Consider the following 23844-nt stretch of genomic DNA (forward strand, 5'->3'; position numbering starts at 1 on the left):
AAAGAGAGAGATAGCAGAGGTGCCAGTCACAGTACTGGGCTCAATGTCATTGATCACTGTTATGGCGTAGTTGGCATCTGTTCTGCTGTATTTGAATTACAATTACACATTTGTTTCTTCATTCTTAATGTACTATAAAGCAGTCGCAAAACAGCACAATAGTTTTTACAGAAAAAAATCTATATTAAATGTCAGAGTGTTTTTGTGTGAGTTTTGGCATTTCTCATGTAGTTCTTCTTGTGGAGGAAATAATTGTTTGTTTTTTTAAATGCAAAAGAAAGTTCCTGAAAATCCATACATTAAGCTGTGACTATTTACCGCACAAAATGTGCAAGTTGGAATTTTTTTTTCCTCATCTGTATTAATAGCCAAATTTTACATCCGTATACTCCACACTAAAATAACAGCCTGTTGCAAATGTGGACATTTTGGTAACGTACCCACCAAGCATTTCTCATTTTGTAATTTTTGGGAATGGGGTTGAATTTTGCTGAGAAAATAGAAAAAAAAAGTATACATTTAAAGGGGTTAGCCTTTTTTTAATTTATGGCCTGTTCTTAGAATACGCCATCAATATCTTATTGGGGAGGGTGCGACACCTGTCTGTCATGTCCATCAGTTTTTACAAGCACGGGCAATGAATGGAATTCTCGGATGCTGTCGGAGCACAGAAGATCTGTAATTTTTATAGTGGCTGCAGCTGAGTACTGCAAATCCACACCATATTTAATAGGGGTGAATCTGCAGTACTCTGCTGCGGGAATTATAGTTTTTACTGCACTGCTGTGTTCCGTCAGCTTACGAGACCTTCCAGCCGGTATCGGTGCCAGTAAAAGCCGATCAACGGGGCTGATAGGTATAGCACCCTAACCAAACAGATATTAATGGCTTATCCCAATGATTGGCCATCAATATAAAAAAAGTTGCCAACCTCTTTAACTGTATATGTCTGTCCAATTTGACAACTGTACACCTCTCACCTCACGTCTAACCTCACCGATTCCCTTTAGTGCAGTCAACTGATCATCAGTGCTGCAGACAACGTACACAAGGAGCAGCAGCAGAGATGCAGCTCTAGATCTGGGGAAGGTAAGTAACACACTGTTTTTTTATGCAACAAACCTAATCACACAACTTTCTTGAAAATAGAAAACTCCTTTAACACTCACTACTGACTAAACAGAAACCAAACAAACAGTACTGGTGAAAAGTTTGGAATCTCCTGTCAATACAATGATCTTACTCATTCTTATTAGAATACGCACATTGTAGAATCAGACTGAAGGCAGCAAAACCATGAAGACACATATATGGACCCAATGAGTAAAGAAATACGCGTGAAGCAAGCTTGAATATGCGTTAAATCTTAGGTTACTCTAAGTACCTCCGTTTTACTCTCATAACGTCATTACACACCCTTGGTATTCTCTCAGAGGTGTCATCAGGTAGTCACATCGAATGGCTTCCAGTGCACAAGTATGTCTTGTCACGAGATTATTTGTGGAATTGCTAGCCTTTAGAAAGAGTCTGCAACCATCATCTGTGCTTTGTGCAGGCAGTGTTGGTACAAAGATCCATACAGTATTGAGCCCTATTCCACAATTGCTGTGACCACTCAACTAAATAAATAGTCCATCATTACTTCAAGACATGAAGGTCAGTGAATCCATAAAATTGCTAGAACCTTGAAGGTTTTCTCAAGTTCAGTCATAATAACCATCAATCACTATGATGAAACTGACTCTGATTAGGACTGCCACAGGAAAGGAAAAATAACAATTTCCTGTGTTGCAAATCATAATTTCATCAGCCACCAAGTGCTCAGCAGCACCTCTGGGAACTCCTTCAAGAACGTTGAAAAGCCACTCAAGGTGAAAACTCGATGACCTTGCCAAAGGTGTGTGAAGGACATCCGAGTAAAAGAGGGTACTTTGAGTAATCAGGTTTGCCACACAATCTGGTTCTTTCACACGCATTTTTTACCTGCTTGTTTCTATATGTGTACCTTTGTAGTTTTGTTATTTTCAGTCTGAATCTGCAGTGTGCACACATTCCAATATGAATGGGGAAAACAATTGCATGAACATGTGTGTTTGTGCTGTACGATAATATGTCCCGATGATAAGGACAATATAACATCATTTTGGGTTTTCACATATCAATGATAAAACAGCACGGACTTACTTTGTTCCCAGGTACATTATCTGAAGCCATATCCAGGAAAAAGCGAGCAATATAATCATCGTAGGGAAGGAAAATCCAAACCATGATGCAAAATTGATAATATTATTGTTTCCAGGGAACAGTCTGGGTAGAAAAACAATACAGTACATCTCATTATTTAGGAGTCAAACCCCATTCTACAAAAAATAATAAGCATTATTATTGGTATTATCCATTATGTTTCTTCTGATCCTTGAATTGGCACCATGTCCTTCTATAATTGTTCTGTAACTTTTCCAAAATTGTCCTTCTGATAACAACTGATTGCCAACTTGTGTAGGTGCTGCTCAACTCTGTGTGGTTGAAATGTTTGTTAGAGAACACTGAAAATTTCTTGTTCAAATAAGGCTCTTTCCTGTGAAATTCAGCAATCATATAGCCAAGATTAGAAAAGCCGCATCTTATCCCTTTTGAGTCCTGAGCCCATTCCATACACTAGCACTCAACATGTACCATACATATGTGACAAATCTGTTAAAGCATAAGTCCAAAAAACTATTATCTATCCATTCATTCGGATGTAAAAAAAAGAGTGATGTACTGGACTATCAATTTATCTGCAAGGCTATCCAGTGGTTGGACCCCGACTAATCTGCAAGTTATCACCTACCCCATGGATAGGGGATAAATTCTAAAGATGAGAATAACAGTTTAAGTACACGTCAAGGATGAGGCCATATAGTGCAGCTGGCTGCATAGTTGAAACTCTCACCACCCGCAGTGGCCAATGGCCGCACAATTATGGCACACCATGGTTTCACTACAGCATTGTGTTCTATCTGAAAGATGCACTGTCATTATAACCTTTACCACTTGTGTATCAACATACTACAAAAGTGAAATAAAAGTAGACCCATCATATCACGCGGGAATATAGAATAATACATGTCCTTTATAAACAGTTGCTTGCTACATATTCATTTTATGAAAAATAATATATTAATTACATTAGTTAGTGTATTGGTTTCAGAGTCTAATTTCAATTGTTAATTATTAAAGCTTAAATAGATTTAAATAAATGCACAATCTGCTTATATTGTATGCTGTTATACTGTAAAAAAGAAAAGTGCTCAGGGTATATCTGACATCCACTAATATTACCAAATAAATAAATAAATGCTGCAAAAGAGTCATCCTCAAACTGGTGGAGCAACAGTATATATCCACACATTGGTAAACATAAACAATCACATCTATGTATACAGCATTTCTATGCTACGTAGAAAGAATGGAACCTGTTTCTAAACCTAAAGAAGCAGTTGTTGAAACCGGGAATAATTTGGCTCAAAATTTTAGGCTGAAGCGTGTTACTCTGGAAGATTCACAGAAAGGGACACTATATAGGGATGATAGAATGTGCTCGGTTATATTGGGTTACCACTCGAGTATCATGGTACTCGGATGTGCTCTTTCTTGGCGAGTAATGGGCAGTACTTGATGTAAAACTTGAATCCCCGCCCGCATCTTTGGCGCCTGTTATGCAGCCAATAGGCATGCGAGGATTGCCTGTGAGACACTGTGATGCCATAGCCATCTTGGTTGTGGCATTACTGTGATTGGCTGTCCGTCTGACATCAGCAGGGTTTATAAAAGGACAGGAGCTGCCCTGCTCGGCACACTGACGCCATTGCACAGCTCTGTGATGCTTTGTATTGGAGGGAGAGAGTGCTTGCCTAGGCCTGTGTGCACAGTATAATAAATCAGAGGCCTGTAGTGATACTGGTGCTGAAGCTAACAGCCCTTCTAAGGACTAATCGTTTGCAGCACATACAATCTGTATTTAGCCTAGGGAGGGAGAATGAGTCGCAGGAGCAGGAAGAGTGTTAGGGTCCCGTCTCACATAACGATTTACCAACGATCACGACCAGCGATACGACCTGGCCGTGATCGTTGGAAAGTCGTTGTGTGGTCGCTGGGGAGCTGTCACACAGACAGCTCTCCAGCGACCAACGATGCCAAGGTCCCGGGTAACCAGGGTAAACATCGGGTTACTAAGCGCAGGGCCGCGCTTAGTAACCCGATGTTTACCGTGGTTACCAGCGTAAAAGTAAAAAAAAAAAAAAAAAAAAACGTACATACTCACATTCCGGTGTCCGCCAGGTCCCTCGCAGTCTGCTTCCCGCTCTGACTGAGTGCCGCTGTAAAGTGAAAGCAGATCACAGCGGCGACGTCACCGCTGTGATCTGGTCTCACTTTCCAGCCGGCAGTCAGTCAGAGCGGGAAGCAGACGGCAAGGGACCTGAAGGACACCGGAATGTGAGTATGTACGGTTTGTTTGTTTTTACTTTTACGCTGGTAACCACGGTAAACATCGGGTTACTAAGCGCGGCCCTGCGCTTAGTAACCCGATGTTTACCCTGGTTACAAGCGAACGCATCGCTGGATCGCTGTCACACACAACGATCCAGCGATGACAGCGGGAGATCCAGCGACGAAAGAAAGTTCCAAACGATCTGCTACGACGTACGATTCTCAGCAGGGTCCCTGATCGCTGCTGCGTGTCAGACACAGCGATATCGTATGGATATCGCTGGAACGTCAAGGATCGTACCGTCATAGCGACAAAAGTGCCACTGTGAGACGGTACCCTTAGAATCCAGTCTGTGGACAGGGATTAGGCCTGTGCAGTCTATTGGCAAATATATAACTAGCTCCACATATGGGGGTGAGGGGACGCCATTGTCACGAGGTAACATGCTTAATATGTTTAATATGCTTTTGAATGGATGTTTATACTGTTCCTTGGCGGCTTTACAGGGTGGTCTCTAGGTATTCCTAGATGGAGTACTGTCTATACATTAAGTCATTAAGCCATTGTGCTAAATTAATTTATGCTTTGTTTGAAAGCACATAAGTGTGAGGAATTGTCTGCACTAGTAGACCACCTTCTTGGGTTATGATTAGTGTTGAGCGATACCGTCCGATACTTGAAAGTATCGGTATCGGAAAGTATCGGCCGATACCGGCAAAGTATCGGATCCAATCCGATACCGATACCCGATACCAATACAAGTCAATGGGACTCAAGTATCGGACGGTATCCCTGATGGTTCCCAGGGTCTGAAGGAGAGGAAACTCTCCTTCAGGCCCTGGGATCCATATTAATGTGTAAAAGAAAGAATTAAAATAAAAAATATTGCTATACTCACCTCTCCGACGCAGCCTGGACCTCACGGAGGGAACCGGCAGCGTTCTTTGCTTAAAATTCGCGCGTTTACTTCCTTCCGTGAAGTCCCGGCTTGTGATTGGTCACGTGCCGCCCATGTGGCCGCGACGCGACCAATCACAGCAAGCCGTGACGTCATTTCAGCTCCTTCAGGATTTTAAAATTACGTTCTGGCTTGTGATTGGTCGCGTCGCGGCCACATGGGCGACGCGACCAATCACAAGCCGTGACGTCATGGGAGGCAGGACACGTGCGCATTTTAAAATGCGCGCGTGTCCTGCCTCCCATGACGTCCCGGCTTGTGATTGGTCGCGTCGCCCATGTGGCCGCGACGCGACCAATCACAGCAAGCCGTGACGTAATTTCAGGTCCTTCAGGATTTTAAAATTACGTTCTGGCTTGTGATTGGTCGCGTCGCGGTCACATGGGCGACGCGACCAATCACAAGCCGGGACGTCATGGGAGGCAGGACACGCGCGCATTTTAAAATGCGCGCGTGTCCTGCCTCCCATGACGTCACGGCTTGTGATTGGTCGCGTCGCCCATGTGACCGCGACGCGACCAATCACAAGCCAGAACGTAATTTTAAAATCCTGAAGGACCTGAAATTACGTCACGGCTTGCTGTGATTGGTCGCGTCGCGGCCACATGGGCGGCACGCGACCAATCACAAGCCGGGACTTCACGGAAGGAAGTAAACGCGCGAATTTTAAGCAAAGAACGCTGCCGGTTCCCTCCGTGAGGTCCAGGCTGCGTCGGAGAGGTGATTATAGCAATATTTTTTATTTTAATTCTTTCTTTTACACATTATTACATTAATGTTGTTTCGATACCGATACCCGATACCACAAAAGTATCGGATCTCGGTATCGGAATTCCGATACCCGCAAGTATCGGCCGATACCCGATACTTGCGGTATCGGAATGCTCAACACTAGTTATGATGTCACTGAGCATTGATTGATAAACTGCATTCCTGTCCTGGAGTAGTTAACCACCTGTACCTTTAAAACGGTTATTTATGTATTGCCTGGTGTTATGGTGTCCCCTATGGTTATTTTGCTGTTTTATTTTGTGAATTCTTTTAAAATTAACATCAATAAATATTGATTTTATATATGGGATCGCTTTTTGTCTCTCACTTGATTATAGGTGGGATTAGTTGTGTAAAATATATAACTGCAGTTTTTTGTGTGGGGGCTGAAAAAAATAAATATATTTTGATCCATCAAGTATTACGTTCTTTGAGGTCCTTTTTGTGCAATTTCTGGGCTACTATTCTGTAGTATGGAGCACATTTCTGTGATTTGTAAAATTGCTAAAAGCTTTAAAAAATGTTGTAGGTTTCCATTTCTCACAAATTCAGTGTTACGTGGTGTGTGAACATTTCTGTGATCTCTAAAAGTGAACAAAAGCTTTTAAAAATGTTGTACGCTTCCATTTCGCAGACATACAGTGTTAATTGGTCTATGAACATTTCCTTGCTCTCTAAAGTGAACAAAAGCTTTTAAAAATATAGGCTTCCATTTCTCAGACATACAGTGTTATATGGGCTGTGAATATTTCTGTGATCTGTAAAACTGCTAAAAAGCTTTTACATTTTTTTAGGCTTCCATTTGTCAGGTATACACTGTTACTTGATTTGTGAATATTTCTGTGATCTCTGATAGTGAAAAAAAGCTTTTAAAAATGTTGTAGGCTTCCTTTTTTAAGACATACAGTGTTACATGGTCTGGGAACATTTCTGTGATTTCTAACAGTGAACAAAAGCTTTTAAAAATGTAGGCTTCCATTTCTCAGACATACAGTGTTATGTGGTCTGTGAACATTTCTGTGATCTGTAAAACTGCTAAAAAGCTTGTAAACATTTTTAGACTTCCATTTGTCAGGCATACACTGTTACTTGGTCTGTGAATATTTCTGTTATCTCTGAAAGTGAACAAAAGTTTTTAAAAATGTTGTAGGCTTCTATATCGCAGACATGCAGTGATGCATGTTCTGTGAACATTTCTGTGATCTGTAAAACTGCTAAAAAGCTTTTAAAAATTTGGTAGGCTTCCATTTCTCATACATACAGTGTCATGTGGTCTGTAAACATTTCTGTGATCTCTAAAAGTGAAAAAGACATTTAATTAAGCAAGAAAAAAGTTGGTGGAGTAAGGTCAAGGTAAAGGGTAGTGATATGGTCTATATGAGGTAAAGTGGAGTACTGATTAAGTTCAATTATTCAAAGAATGCATGTGAGACATAAATTACTCAATCATTGTGGAAAATGATACAATATCATATAAGGCAATAAACAGACATAGGCAAGAAGTTAATCAGTCGACACAAAAGGTCATGCAGTACAATGTTAAATGCTAATGTAAAAAACTAATCAGTCCATATACAGCATAGATGTAATGTAGAGCTTACCCATGTTGAAGTAAACAAAAGCTTTTAAAAATTTAATAGGCTTCCATTTTTCAGACATATAGTGTTACATGGTCAGATGACAGCAACACATAAAGTGTTTGTAATATTCAATATTTTAATGAAGCCTGCCAGTTGTTTCAGGGGTCTGTGGATGATCCTCCTCATAATTTATGTCTGGCTTTGCACTTTCTGAAAAGCCTTTATGACTGTATAAGTACATCAACTATACTTTAAAAATATTTTTGTTCAAAACTTTTTTATGGATTCAATGACTAATCCATACAGCTTAACACGGTTATTGTTGCATTATGGTGGTATGTAAAACTTACAAAAAGCAAAGAAAAATAGTTCAGGATTAGGCTACTCATCCATACAGTATTATGTGTTTTCTGTTTTTTGATGGTATATAGCAGCAGAAAAAAGCTTTTTAAAATTTAGCTTGTTTCGCAACACTTCTTACCCACACACTATTCCCTGTTCTGGGGTACATTTATATGATATATAAGACTCAAAAAAAATTTAGACGTTTTGCTGAGTTACAATTCTCAGACATACAGTGTTCTTGGGTACATTTCCTTGGTGTATAACCTTAAAAAAACTTGTTCAAAATTTATCAGTATTATATTGCTCATCCATAGACTATTCCGTGGGCTGAAGTCCATTTTGTTGTTATAAAAGCCTCAAAAAAATTGTTCAAAATTATATTACTCACCTATGGATTATTACAAATTTATCAGTATCACATTGCTCACGCATAGGGTATTACATCTTCTTTGGTACATTTAGTTGCTATATACTGTAATCATCAAAAAACTTGTTCCAAATTTTTCAGTATCATATTTCTCACCCATAGGGTATTACATCTTATTGGTTACATTTTGTTCTATAAAATCCTCAAAACACTTGTAAAAAATGTATCGGAATTATATTGCTCATCCATAGGGTATTACATCTTCTTGGGTACATTTGATTGCTATAAAAGCCTAAAAAAAAATTGTTCAAGATTTATCAGTATCTTATTTATCACCCATAGAGTATTACATCTTCTTAGGTACATTTCCTTGCTATAAAAGCTTCCAAAAACTTGTTCCAAATTTATCGGTATCATATTGCTCACCCATAGGGTATTACACCTTCTTGGGTACATTTCGCTGCTATAAAAGACTCCAAAAACTTGTTCAAAATTTATCGGTATTATAATGCTCACCTATAGATTATTCCATGGTATGGCGTACATTTAGTTGGTATATACGATAACCCCAAAAATAGTCGAGGGCTCCTTTTAGGTTCCATCCTTCCTACATATCACAGAGATATAGGTTGCTATATTTTTCCAAATTTGTTGATATATATTCACCAATTTGACAATGGCATTGTTGCAGCAGTCATTTCTTTGGTAATATTTTCAGATGTCAGATTAAGGCTGGGGTCACACAAACGTATATTCTTCTTCTCTGAGAGAATAAGATCGATTTTTGTAATGATACTCTCAAAAAACTCTGAACATTAAGCTGAGTATGATTTGATTCTCTTGAATGAGAGAATTGTAGCACAGGTGTGAGAAGAGGGAGAGCATAATTTCTCCATCTTCTCCATTTTGTGAGTCTGCGGAAATCAGACTTCACTGAGATGTCATCTGAGTGCAGTCCAATGTTTTCCACGCACCAAAAGATTTGAATGGGTAAGAGACATCCGATTTGCGCTGCAATTTTTTTCTGATGCTGAATCAGTATGAGAAAAAAAACACTGATCAGCCCAGCCCCATATTTGTCCAACTTAGTGCTATCCGATAAAACACCAGATAGAACTAATCCGATGTATACGCTCATGTAACCAAACAGTTACACTCGGCATAGTACAACATATGTATCATAAATTAGACAGGCTGTGGCGTCATGTTCCCGCTGTGTCCCCTCCTGCTTCCACTCCACCCATTTCAGCAGAGCTGGGAGTAACTAGCCAAATATTACAAAATGTAGGCATAATTCCAAGTTGCACCTACATTTTGCAACTTTTCAAAGCTTTTATGCTAGAATTCTGCTGTGGAAACTTTGATGAATCTGACCCTGGGTGTATTGAAACTGCAGCACGCAGCCTAATAAGTGACATATCGCTGGAATCAGGCTCTCTTGGCTTATATTATGTTTAGAAATAACAAAAACCTACTGACATATTCCCTATAAAGGTAAATTGAATAGAAATCTTGCAATTTTCACACTGGCAACTGGGCAGATTTAAGCTCTAATTTCCTGTTATTTCAGGAAACAACACGGTAACATCACCCACAATAGTAAGGCTGCTGTCACACTAGCAGTATTTGGTCAGTATTTTACATCAGTATTTGTAAGCCAAAACCAGGAGAGTGGGTGATAAATACAGAAGTGGAGCATATGTTTCTATTACACTTCTCCTCTATTTGTTCCACTCCTGGTTTTGGCTTACAAATACTGATGTAAAATACTGACCAAAAACTGATCGTTTGACGGCAGCCTAAGACCTGATACCTTATCTTTTGCAAGGAAGCATCTAATGAGCCAAGTGAGGGAGAGCAGGATCAGCTGTGACATCACCTATTGTGATTGGTGGGTACCGTTTTATCAGCTGTATATAGAGGAGTTACCTGTCATTGTAATCCTGCCTGTGATGATATTGAGCCTACTGAAAACTCTTCCTGAAAGAATAGGTGTTATACATAAAAAAAAAAAAATCAGTGGCCAGCATGAAAATTATAAGATTACTCTTTTTCTTTTCTTTTTTAATAAAGATCATAATATGAAAGAAATAAACATTGCTTTTTTGTTTTAAGGACACACATCAGAGGCAAAAAAACAGATTTAAGCAACAGTTCACTTTAAATATTGGGAGCAGATTTGGAAAGTCAGCTCATTACTAAACAAGTGATTTATCAAGTGGTTGTTACAGAATAGTGAAGTTCAAAAATGGCTTTCATTAGTTTTGCCTCCCCTTATTTGCTAACTTCTGGTGAGGGTTGTGTTTGACAAATTATTGCAGAGGGCATGTACTTTAAGCGATCAGGGCTGAACTCCTTTTCTCCAAATTTTCCATAGTAACTCTATGGTATGGACAATATTGTCTTGGATATTATTCAAATATGAAATTCAATTCCGGTAATTTATTTGATTCCAAGGTGCAATATCAACATAGACACAAAATCTAATATTCCTGAGATAGAGATCCAACAGAGATTTCTTGATCACATAGTAATATTTATAAATGGCGACAGTACTTTCAAGATATCCATTTTCACTCTGCTTGTAAAACACAAGTACCTACTCGTCCATCTGTCCTTTCATGACGAGGTTGGGTGTGGTGCCGGTTAGTGTTGCGATGCCACCAATGCTGGCAGAATAGCATACACAGAGACTCATTCCTTTGCATAGTTTCAAGTGCTTCTGCTGCCTAAGAGCCTGTTTCTCCTTCTTCAGTTTGTCCTCTTCTAACTCAATTTCAACTAATGTGGCAACTGAAATGCAAAGTTTACAATTATACGTCCATTGCAAAAGTTTGGAAAATAATTAACATGGTATTTTGAAAAATAAGATTATAATTCAGGATGCCTTTCCAGAGCTCATTTGCTTTATATTTCAAAACAAGAAAGTAAATTCCAATTTATAGAGAACTTACAACTAAAACTTGGCTTTTGTGCAGGGTGCTAGTTTATCCTGAGGAGGCAAACTTGGTAATCATCCATGGGAAAAACATTCAAAATTGGTCTCTCCTGGAAGCGTAAAAAGCTTTCTATCTAGTGCAACCAAATACAGGTAGCTATCTTATAAGTTGTTGTACAACCATTTATGTCTTAAAGGGGTTGTCCACTACTAGGACAACCCACTTCTTAAACTAAATGTTTGGCAATGATAAAATAATAAAGCCTGTACTTACCTCTCGTGCCGGAGCCGTTCCCATGATGTCAGTGGATCGCCCCCAGGCACAGGGCAGTGGGGTACTCGGTACCGGGTCCCCCTGTCTCGGTTCTGGGGATGTCACGGTGGCCCGACCTGGTCCGTGGCCCTGCTAAGGGGCGCCCAATTAAAGGTGTAGTTTGTCAAGTGTTCGTGACGCCACCTGTGGTATTCGGTCAGGGTGACCGACGCTGCTAGGGGTCTGCTGGGGTGATGGAATGGCAGCTAGATGGTATACCTTCCCACAGGTGAAGTATGTCCCCAGGGCTTCCCTTGATGATTAGGTGGTAATGGTGGATGTTGTAAGGTGCGATGAATAACGAGGACACAAAGGTTGCAGTCTCTTTACCTTTTACTGAAGACTTCAGCGTCCACAGTCCAGAGTACCGTTCACAGGGCTGGCTGAGTCCGGCCGGTCCGAAGGCACATCCAGAGTTCCCTTTGCAGGTGGAGATCAGTAGCCTTCCTACTAGCGCCTGTGTGTGGTAGTACTTCCCTGTTGAGCACCACGGGATAGTCCTCACAACTGTCATGTATATTTCTGATGTTCTTTCTCTCCGTCCCCCAGATGGTATGGATAGGACAACCCGTATGACGGGGTAGGCCTGGAGCTATTTTATAGGGACCCTAGTGATGCCCCTCTCCCACAATTTGCCTCCGTTGTCTTCATTAGGTATTAAGGTCGGGCAGCCAACTTGGAATTGAACTGTCCTGCCGTGTTTCAAAGTAATGCGTAGAGCCAATTACTTCCTCGGTGTTCCGGCCACCGGCTACGCGCCTCAGAAGGATGTTGCCGATCTTAAGGCAGAACTCCTCCTGGTGTTATCTCCTTGTGCTGTGATCTCGTTTCTCACTTCTCCACAATATACTTCGCTTCTTGTCCTTTCTTAGGATGCTGCCGCAATGAGGTGCAGGTGCAGCTCCATAACGTTCTATCTCTTGCTATGTCTCTGTCAGGATCCCACCCCTGACAGGGACCTCTGTCTGCAGCTCAGATGTTCCTCCTTCTCCCCCTGTCTGCCTGACAGGTCTTCTCTGGGTCGAACCCAGGTAGCTTCTCCCTAACTTCCTATCCAACCCCCAGTTTTACCCGAGTGTGAGGAGTGGCCTAATAGATAGAACCTTTTGCTCCCCCTGGTGGCCGGAGTGTGAAGTGTAGTGTGTGACTGTGATACCTGGTCAGGTGAACTCCTTTAGTACCATCAGACGTACCATCACTCCCCCAAGTGGAAGAGCGACAATACTGCAACAACCAGGACTCTGGGGTGCTGCACTCCCCCCCGTTAAATCCAGTACTCCCGGACTGGGAAAAGAAGAACAACAATACATGTTAGCAAAAGACATACAACATTTTTGGAATGCTGTAAACTAGCACTCCCTCTACCTGGGGCTGTGATACAGTGCTGCGATACGTGACACCAGCATGACACATTCGGACAGACTTTACATGAAAGAGGCAGCTCGGGATCTGCTGCAACCTGGTGGTGGGTGCTCATAGCAGATGAGCTTTTTAGCTCTTTTTAGGTGATGCCCTGCTATGTGTAGCACAGCATCAGATGATCGCAGCTTCTAGTCTACCATGGAGACTATTGACGTCAGAAAAAAGTTAAAAAAAAGTTTTTTAAAAACATAAAAAATGTAAAAATATAAAAGTTTAAATCACCACCCTACTCAAAATAAAACAATGAAAAAAAAACATAAAAAATGCACATATTTGGTATCGCTGCACACCTAATTGCCCGATTTCATCCAATCGATAAACGGTGTAATGAGGAAAAAAATCAAAACGCCAGATTTGCGGTTTTTTGGTAGCCGCAACTTTGCCTTAAAATGCAATAACAGGTAATCAAAATATTGTATCTACACCAAAATGGTATCAATAAAAACATCAGCTTGGCTAGCAAAAAATAAGCTCTCACCTGGCCCCAGATCATTAAAAATGGGTACGCTATGAGTCTGGGAAAATGGCATAATTTTTTTTTTTTGACAAATTTGGGATTTTTTTTTACTACTTAAATAAAAAAGAACCTATACATGTTTAGTATCTATGAACACGTAATGACCTGGAGAATCATAATGGCAGGTCAGTTTAAGCATTTAGTAAATAAGGTAAAATTAAAAAAAAAAATGTGGAATTGCACTTTTTTTGCAATTTCACTGCACTTTGATTTTTTTTCATGTTTTCCAGATCACTATATGGTAAAACCAATGGTGTCATTCAAATGTACAACTTGTCCTGCAAAAAACAAGCCCTCACATGGCCACATTGATGGAAAATTTAAAAAGTTATGGCTCTGGGAAGAAGGGAAGCAAAAACTCAAAACTCAAAAACGGAAAAACCAAAGGTGGAGAAGAGTGTTTTTTAATTTTTTAAATTTTACATTTCACTATTTATGTTTGTGCACAAGGGAGTTATTTAAAGATAACCTGTCATGTCAGATAACACAATTAACCTACAGATATAGGGTAAACTGCAGTTGAGAGTGTGACACTCGAGGGAAAATTAACTTTATTCCTTCTGGGAGCCATCGGCTTTCAGTCACACAGGTGTGCCCGAAGCAATAATAGCCACTGCTCATAGCACTGTGAGCTGTTTCTGGACCCCACAATGCAGACGAGCTGAAGGCTGCTATCAAAGCAACCTGGGCTTCCATAACACCTCAGCAGTGCCACAAGCTGATTGCCTCCATGCCACACCGCATTGATGCAGTAATCAATGCCCCGACCAATTATTGAGTGCATTTACTGAACATACATTTCAGAAGGTCAATATTTCGGATTTTAAAATCATTTTTCAAGCTGGTGTTGTAAAGTATTCTAATTTACTGAGATAATGACTTTTGGGTTTTCATTGGCTGTAAGTAGTGATGAGCGAGTATACTCGTTGCTCAGGTTTTCCCGAGCACGCACGGGTGATCTCCAAGTATTTGTAAGTGCTCGGAGATTTAGTTTACGGCTGCATGATTTACGGCTGCTAGACAGGCTGAATACATGTGAGGAATGCCTGGTTGCTAGGGAATCTCCACATGTATTCAAGCTGTGTAGCAGCTGTAAATCATGCAGCTAAGGTGAGGAAAACTAAATCTCTGAGCACTTACAAATACTCAGAGATCACCTGATCGTGCTCGGGAAAACCTGAGCAACGATTATACTTGTTCATCACTAGCTGTAAGCCATAATCATTAACATTAACAGAAATAAGCACATGAAATAGATCACTCTGTTTGTAATGACTCTATATAATATGAGTTTCACTTTTTGTATTGAAGAACTGAAATAAATTGACTTTTTGATGATATTCTAATTTAGTGAGATGCACCTGCATAGGTATAAATGTATTTATGTCAACAGCTGTTTCGGTCTTGGCATTCATCATCAGTGCAAGATTTGGAAAATATGGCTCATGTAATGTAGTTGGTGCTTTACATCAAAACTTACTTTTCTCTTGATTCATAGGTTCTGTATTTGTCATGCTTTTTTCTTGCATTTCGAATGACTGATTTATATTCCCATTTTCCTTAATATTAGGGGCTAATTTGACATCCCCAGTCAACTGGTTGACATCCCCATTCAGCTGACTGACTTTTCCATTCAGATGGCCCTCACTCTTCTCTGTTGCATTAACAGCAATCTCACTTAATTTTTCCTCAGAGCTATGAAGTTGCTCAAGCACAGCCTGTGCTATTGGTATCATCATGGCTGTTGTAGCTGTATTACTGATCCACATAGATAAGAAAGCTGTTACAATCATAAATCCCAGAAGCAACCTGGAAAAAAATGACATTCGTTCACACAAGGTTATGTAGTTGTCAACAATTATTTTAATGAGAGTTTACAGAGTTTGAAAAATATGACTGCAATTTAAAAAAAACAACAAAAGAAAACAAAACAGTACCGCACCAATCAAAGGCTATTGGTAATCTTTATAAATATTTTTTTATCAGAAGTTGTCTTGGATCACATGGTGAATAATGAGTGACCTACTGCTGTGTCCCTATTGATTTTATGCAAACTGTGCCACAACCCAGAACCAAGTGTTCAAATTTCCTGCAGCACCCCCACAGGGGAAATGAAGGATTGCATGGTTACCACTGAAAGTCACAGGTTTTCTATTTAGAGAGAACCTGTCACCAGAAAAAAAACTATTAACTTGGAGATATGGGTTGATTTGCAAGTTAATAGTGCTACTAACCTGGCCGGCACCGACACATAGGCAAATGTGCTGGGAGAATATTAACTTTATTCTCCCTGGCAGCATTCGGTCTAAGTCATGGGATGGCGCTGATTCAGTCACCACTCTGAGAATACAGAGCGTCTGCTGTAACAGCACCCCCATCCCTGAATGACAGCTGGACCCAATGCAGAGTCAGTGTCAGTCATGGCCAGTGGCGCAGTTACAGCTGCCGCTCTGTATTCTTAGAGCGGTGACTGAAATCACGCCCCTGTACCTGTCCTGTGACTAAAACCCAAACGTTGCCAGCTGGAATAAAGTCAATTTTCTCCCCGCAACATTCTGCTGAGTACAGGCACTGGGCAGGTTACCTGCAGATTACACTGCGTGCAGAATTATTAGGCAAGCTGTTTTTTGGATCACATGATACTTTTTATACATGTTGTCCTACTCCAAGCTGTTCAGGCTTGAGAGCCAACTACCAATTAAGTAAATCAGGTGATGCGCATCTCTGCAATGAGGAGGGGTGTTGTCTAATGATATCAACATCCTATATAAGGTGTGCTTAATTATTAGGCAACTTCCTTTCCTTTGGCAAAATGGGTCAGAAGAGAGATTTGACGGGCTCTGAAAAGTTCAAAATTGTGAGATGTCTTGCAGAGGGTTGCAGCAGTGTTGAAATTGCCAAACTTTTGAAGCGTGATCACCGAACAATCAAGCGTTTCATGGCAAATAGCCAACAGGGTCGCAAGAAGCGTGTTGGACAAAAAAGGCGCAAAATAACTGCCCATGAATCGAGGAAAATCAAGCGTGAAGCTGCCAAGATGCCATTTGCCCCCAGTTGTGCCATATTTCAGAGCTGCAATGTTACTGGAGTATCAAAAAGCACAAGGTGTGTGATACTCAGGGACATGGCCAAGGTAAGGAAGGCTGAAAAACGACCACTTTTGAACAAGAAACATAAGATAAAACATCAAGACTGGGCCAAGAAATATCTTAAGACTGAATTTTCAAAGGTTTTCTGGACTGATGAAATGAGAGTGACTCTTGATGGGCCAGATGGGTGAGCCAGAGGCTGGATCAGTAAAGGGCAGAGACCTCCACTCCGACTCAGATGCCAGCAAGGTGGAGGTGGGGTACTGATATGGGCTGGTATCATCAAAGATGAACTTGTGGGACCTTTTTGGGTTGAGGATGGAGTGAAGCTCAACTCCCAGACCTACTGCCAGTTTCTGGAAGACAACTTCTTCAAGCAGTGGTACAGGAAGAAGTCGGTATCGTTCAAGAAAAACAAGATTTTCATTCAGGACAATCACATGCCTCCAACTACTCCACAGCGTGGCTGGTCAGTAAAAGTCTCAAAGAAGAAAAAATAATGATATGGCCCCCTTGTTCACCTGATCTGAACCCCATAGAGAACCTGTGGTCCCTCATAAAATGTGAGATCTACAGGGAGGGAAAACAGTCCACGTCTCGGAACAGTGTCTGGGAGGCTGTGGTGGCTGCTGCACGCAATGTTGATCGTAAACAGATCAAGCAACTGACAGAATCTATGGATGGAGGCTGGTGAGTGTCATCATAAAGAAAGGTGGCTATATTGGTCACTAATTTATTTTGGCTTTGTATTTGCATGTCAGAAATATTTATTTTTAAATTTTGTAGTTATATTGGTTTACCTGGTGAAAATAAACAAGTGAGATGGGAATATATTTGGTTTTTATTAAGTTGCCTAATAATTCTGCACAGTAATAGTTACCTGCACAAACAGATATCCTCCTAAGATAGCCAAATAAAAAAAACCCTCTCCAAGTTCCAAAAATATTAAGCTTTGATATTTATGAGTCTTTTGGGTTGATTGAGAACATAGTTGTTGATCAATGATAAAAATAATACAAACTTGCCTAATAATTCTGCACGCAGTGTAATCCAATATCTGCAGGTTAATAGCGTTTTTTTCTGGTGACAGACAGATTCTCATTAATGTTTCATATACAAGGTCCTCAAGTGCAAAAGATGCTCTTTGTAGCAACTGTCTGGCCTGGATGGTTAATTGCTGGTTAATTTACTGTACTCTAAATTATCTAATATATTATTTGCATATTTTTTGAATCAGACAACCCCATAAAATGAATAGAAGGTAAGTTGTACATACACTATATGGAGAAAATTGTAGGAACACAACTCTTAATTATTAAGAAGTGAAAGCAATAAGGAACACCAGCAACTCAGCCACAAAGTGGACATCATATAAAGTTACAGATCGGCGTCACCAAGTATTGAGAGTCTCATAATGCATAAAAGTTGACAACATTCTTCTGACTCAATAACTGCAACACTTCATTTCACTCTGCAGACGGTAAGAAACAATTTTCAAATTAGGGAGCATATCTCCTGTAGTAGTATGAATGTTATATACTACGCCACGTGTAGCTGCCCACTAATTTATGTAGGGCTTACATTCAGAGGCCAACCCCTCTGAGTTAATGACCATCCCTAGACATTTTAGAGCTGTTCACAACTGTGATCCTAAGGGATTTATGGCTAGAGGGATTGATAAGGTCCACACTGGTAAAAGAAGTGGGAACATCAAACAGCTCCTGGTCAGACGTGAGCTTAAATGGATCGTTACTTTGGGTACAGTAAAACTGGATGGTTTGAATGAGTCCCTGAACTTTGTGTAAAATAGATGTTTACATAAAGATGTATACATCAGTACCTGCGCTGGTATAACTGCCTGTTGGCACAAATTTCCCACAATAATAAAAAAAGGGAGGAATAGTATAAGCTGAGAGCTATATTAGTATACTTGAAGTCCAATATAACAGCAAACGGGCCAGCACGCATGCGTGGTCAAAAGAAATGCTCAGTTCTTACCCTTAACACGAGTCCATAAGGGAAGTGATGACGATCCTGAATGGGGATCCGCTGCTATAGAAAGTCCTCAGGATGCCGCTTCGCTGCCTGGACTGGTGACAGGACGTTATACCCCCATAGACAGCGCGGCAATAACTTGGAGGCAACTCAAATCCCCCTCCGGTGCGGGTAGTGCAATCGGCGCCTGCGCAGGACCTGTGAGCCGTAGTATGCAACGTGACTGCGCACGTGACGAGGGGTAAGGTACGGATGGCGATATGGACCAAAAGAATAGACAACGCGTTTCGGAGACGTCTGTCTCCTTCCTCAGGTATGGTCCATACCTCCACATAACGGTCCTTATATAGACACCAGCCGTACCAATAGTTATTGGAACCCAAAAAGTTCTATCCCACAGTTCAAACCCTTAGGGATAATAGTGTCCAAGGTAAAAATCCATTTGGTTTCTGATCTTGACATAGATTTGATGAAACTTCCTCCTCTCCAATGCGGATGTATTCTTTCAATTCCCGTAATCTTCATGCTTTGTGCTTTTCCCTCATGTTGCTCAATAAAATGCTTCGAGAGTGGGTGACCCAGGAATTTACTATCAATATTCCGAATATGTTCGTTTATTCGAACCCGCAAGGATCTTTTAGTGCGTCCAACGTATATTTTATTACAGGGGCATGTGATGGTATAGATAACCCCTGTAGATGAACAAGTTATGAATTCTTCAATTCTCAATTCGGTGTTACCAATCTTCTGTTGTTTATCTGTTTGAGTTTTTTTACACATGTTGCATTTTTTACAAGGGAAAAAACCTTTTAAAACATTCCGTGAGAGAGTAGTTTGAATGGGTACTGATTTATTTTGCACTGTCGGAGCAATGTATGCACCTAAATTACGGCTTTTCCTATAAATAAAGCGAGGTACTTCTGTAATACTGCCCCCCAGAATCTTATCTTTTTTCAATAAATGCCAGTGTTTTCTCACTATTCTCCGCAGGATGTTTGAATTTGCATTGAACTGGGTGATTATTGGGATACAATCCAGATTGTCATTTTTTAATTTAGGAGTAGGATTTATCAATTCCTGACGTGGTTTCAAAAGTGCTGCATCCCTGGATTCCTTCAACACATCTAGGCTATACCCCTTTTCCAAAAATTTGTTGGTTAGGACTTCCGCTTCATCCTCAAATTCCTGCGGCTTGGAACAATTCCTGTTTAATCGCATATATTGGCTTTTTGGGATGTTCAGGAGCCATTGTGGGAGATGACAACTGTTTAACGGGATAAAGCTATTAGTGTCTGTCGGTTTATTAAAGGTTCGCGTTTGAATAGTACCCTCCTCAATAAAAATAGTCAAATCTAAAAAATTAATTTGATGTGCGCTGGTGTTACTTGTAAAATTTAAAAAGAATTCATTTTTATTTAAATTAATTAAAAACCGGTTCAGGGCCTCCTGCCCCCCTGACCACATAAAAATCACATCGTCAATGAATCGTTGCCAGAGGACCAGGTCCGCGCGCAGCACGCCCCCCTGTGAGTACACGAAGGTTTCCTCCCACTTACCGACGTACAGGTTAGCGTAACTGGGCGCGAACCTGGTCCCCATAGCAGTACCCCACTGCTGGGAGTAATAATTGTCCTGATACATAAAATAATTGTGAGTTAAAATATAATGCATGCATTCGCCTAAAAAATTAATTTGTTCTCCAGGAATAACTGAATATTTATTTAAAAAATATTTAGCAGCGTCACAGCCCTTGCTGTGATCAATCACTGTATAAAGGGAAGCAATGTCTAACGTGCCGAGAATATAGTGATCTTCCCATTTAATTGTCTCCAGGCTTTTTAAAATATGGGCACTGTCCTTCAAATATGCCGGGAAATGTGGTACCACTTTCTGAAGATGGCAATCCACTAATTTGGACAGATCTGTCCAAATTAGTGGATTGCCATCTTCAGAAAGTGGTACCACTTGTATTAGTCTATGCCTGATGAAGAGGCCTGAGGAGTCTCGAAAGCTCGCAATTTGTTACCATCTTTTCAGTTAGCCATTAAAAGGGATCAACCACTGAGGACTCTCAATTCTAAATATTTTCCTATAATACTATTGACTCTTATATATTAACCCCTTTCTGCCATTGGACATACTATTCCGTCCAAGCGGGGTGGGCCCTACTTCCCATGGACGGAACAGTACGTCAGCACGATCAGCCGCGCTCACGGTGGGAGCGCGGCAGATCACGGCCGGGTGTCAGCCGACTATCGCAGCTGACATCCAGCACTATGTGCCAGGAGTGGTCACGGACCGCTCCTGACACATTAACCCCCGGAACGCTGCGATCAAAGATGATCGCAGTGTTCCAGCGGCACAGGGAAGCATTGCGCAGGGAGGGGGCTCCTTGGGTGCTTCCCTGAAACTCTCGGAGCAACGCGATGTGATCGCGTTGCTCCGAGGGTCTCCTGTTATGACCCCAATGGCAGAGGGTCTCAGAGGTTATTACAAAGTCTGCACACACAAAAAACCAGCTCATAGGGCAGTGGTAACTAGGCTAACCGTATACCTGATCCTAGCACAACAAATAGCAGTAGCCGGGGAACGTACCTACGTTGGTTCTAGACGTCTCGCGCCAGCCGGAGAACTAACTAACCCTAGAAGGGAAACAATAGACCTTTCTTGCCTCCAGAGAAAAGACCCCAAAAGTTGGATACAAGCCCCCAACAAATAATAACGGTGAGGTAAGAAGAAAAGACAAACGTAAGAATGAACTAGGTTTTAGCAAAGAGAGGCCCACTGACTAATAGCAGAATATAGGAAGATGACTTATACGGTCAGCAAAAACACTATCAAAATTTCCACGCTGAATATTCAAGAACCCCCGAACCGTCTAACGGCACGGGGGGGGGGGAATATCAGCCCCCTAGAGCTTCCAGCAATATCAGGAATCACATTTAGTACAAGCTAGACAAAAATAAGAGCAATGCAAATAACAAAAAAATAAGGAAGCAGGACTTAGCTTATTTTGCAAAGAACCAGGACCAGCAGACAGGAGCAAACAGAAAGGAACTGATTACAACGATGCCAGGCACCAGACTGAGAATCCAGGGAGTTTAAATAGCAACACCCCTGGACTAACGAACCAGGTGGGTACCAAGCCGGGGAAAGAAAATCAAAGTGTCATGTCGCTAGTGACCACAAGAGGGAGCCAAAAAGTTTAATTCACAACAGTACCCCCCCCTTAAGGAGGGGTCACCGAACCCTCACCAAGACCACCAGGGCGATCAGGATGAGCAGCGTGAAAGGCACGAACCAAATCGGCCGCATGAACATCAGAGGCGACCACCCAGGAATTATCCTCCTGACCATAGCCCTTCCACTTGACCAGATACTGAAGCCTCCGTCTGGAGAGACGAGAATCCAAGATCTTCTCCACCACGTACTCCAACTCGCCCTCAACCAACACCGGAGCAGGAGGCTCAACAGAAGGAACCACCGGCACAACGTACCGCCGCAACAAAGACCTATGGAACACGTTGTGAATGGCAAACGACACCGGAAGATCCAAGCGAAAGGACACTGGATTAAGGATTTCCAAAATCTTATAAGGACCGATGAAGCGAGGCTTAAATTTAGGAGAGGAGACCTTCATAGGAACAAACCGAGAAGACAGCCACACCAAATCCCCAACGCGAAGTCGGGGACCCACACCACGGCGGCGGTTGGCAAAACGCTGAGCCTTCTCCTGTGACAACTTTAAGTTGTCCACCACATGATTCCAAATCCGCTGCAACCTATCCACCACAGAATCTACCCCAGGACAGTCAGAGGGCTCAACATGTCCCGAGGAAAAACGAGGATGAAAACCAGAGTTGCAGAAAAATGGCGAAACCAAAGTAGCGGAACTAGCCCGATTATTAAGGGCAAACTCAGCCAATAGCAGGAAGGTCACCCAATCATCCTGATCTGCAGAAACAAAACACCTCAAATAAGCCTCTAGAGTCTGATTTGTTCGCTCAGTTTGGCCATTAGTCTGAGGATGAAAGGCAGATGAAAACGACAAATCAATGCCCATCTTAGCACAAAAGGATCGCCAGAACCTGGAAACAAACTGGGATCCTCTGTCAGACACGATATTCTCAGGAATGCCGTGCAAACGAACCACATTCTGAAAGAATAAAGGAACCAGATCGGAAGAGGAAGGCAGCTTAGGCAAGGACACCAAATGGACCATCTTGGAAAAACCATCACATACCACCCAGATGACAGACATGCCCTGAGACACAGGAAGATCTGAAATGAAATCCATGGAAATGTGTGTCCAAGGCCTCTTCGGGACAGGCAAGGGCAAGAGCAACCCGCTGGCACGAGAACAGCAAGGCTTAGCTCGAGCACAAGTCCCACAGGACTGCACAAACGACCGCACATCCCGTGACAAGGAAGGCCACCAAAAGGACCTAGCCACCAAATCTCTGGTGCCAAAAATCCCCGGATGCCCTGCCAACACCGAGGAATGAACCTCGGAAATGACTCTGCTGGTCCATTTATCAGGAACAAACAGTCTGTCAGGTGGACAAGAGTCAGGTCTACCAGCCTGAAATCTCTGCAACACACGTCGCAAATCCGGAGAAATGGCCGACAATATAACTCCCTCTTTAAGAATACCAGCTGGCTCTGAGACTCCAGGAGAGTCAGGCACAAAGCTCCTAGAAAGAGCATCAGCCTTCACATTCTTTGAACCCGGTAGGTACGAGAGCACAAAGTCAAAACGGGAGAAAAACAATGACCAACGGGCCTGTCTAGGATTCAGGCGTTTAGCAGACTCGAGATACATCAGATTTTTGTGATCAGTCAAGACCACCACACGATGCTTAGCACCCTCGAGCCAATGACGCCACTCCTCAAATGCCCACTTCATGGCCAACAACTCCCGATTGCCAACATCATAGTTCCGCTCAGCAGGCGAAAACTTCCTAGAAAAAAAAGCACATGGTCTCATTATAGAGCAACCAGGGTCTCTCTGCGACAAAACGGCCCCTGCACCGATCTCAGAAGCATCCACTTCAACCTGGAAGGGAAGTGAGACA

General features: G+C 41.7%; 1 protein-coding gene across 1 annotated transcript in view; it reads right to left on the reverse strand.

Annotated features, from left to right (window-relative positions):
- The window catches only part of LOC143815283 (solute carrier family 13 member 2-like), a 176665-nt gene that overhangs the window by 53284 nt on the left and 99537 nt on the right, over window positions 1-23844 (reverse strand). The window contains exons 4-6 of the mRNA XM_077294370.1: window positions 15166-15494; window positions 11099-11288; window positions 2185-2307 (exon numbers count right to left, since the gene is read on the reverse strand). Coding sequence (XP_077150485.1) covers window positions 2185-2307; window positions 11099-11288; window positions 15166-15494 — 642 coding nt within the window. The remainder of the gene's footprint in view (window positions 1-2184; window positions 2308-11098; window positions 11289-15165; window positions 15495-23844) is intronic.

The sequence above is a fragment of the Ranitomeya variabilis genome, chromosome 3 (genome assembly GCF_051348905.1).
Source record: "Ranitomeya variabilis isolate aRanVar5 chromosome 3, aRanVar5.hap1, whole genome shotgun sequence".
NCBI lineage: Eukaryota > Metazoa > Chordata > Amphibia > Anura > Dendrobatidae > Ranitomeya > Ranitomeya variabilis.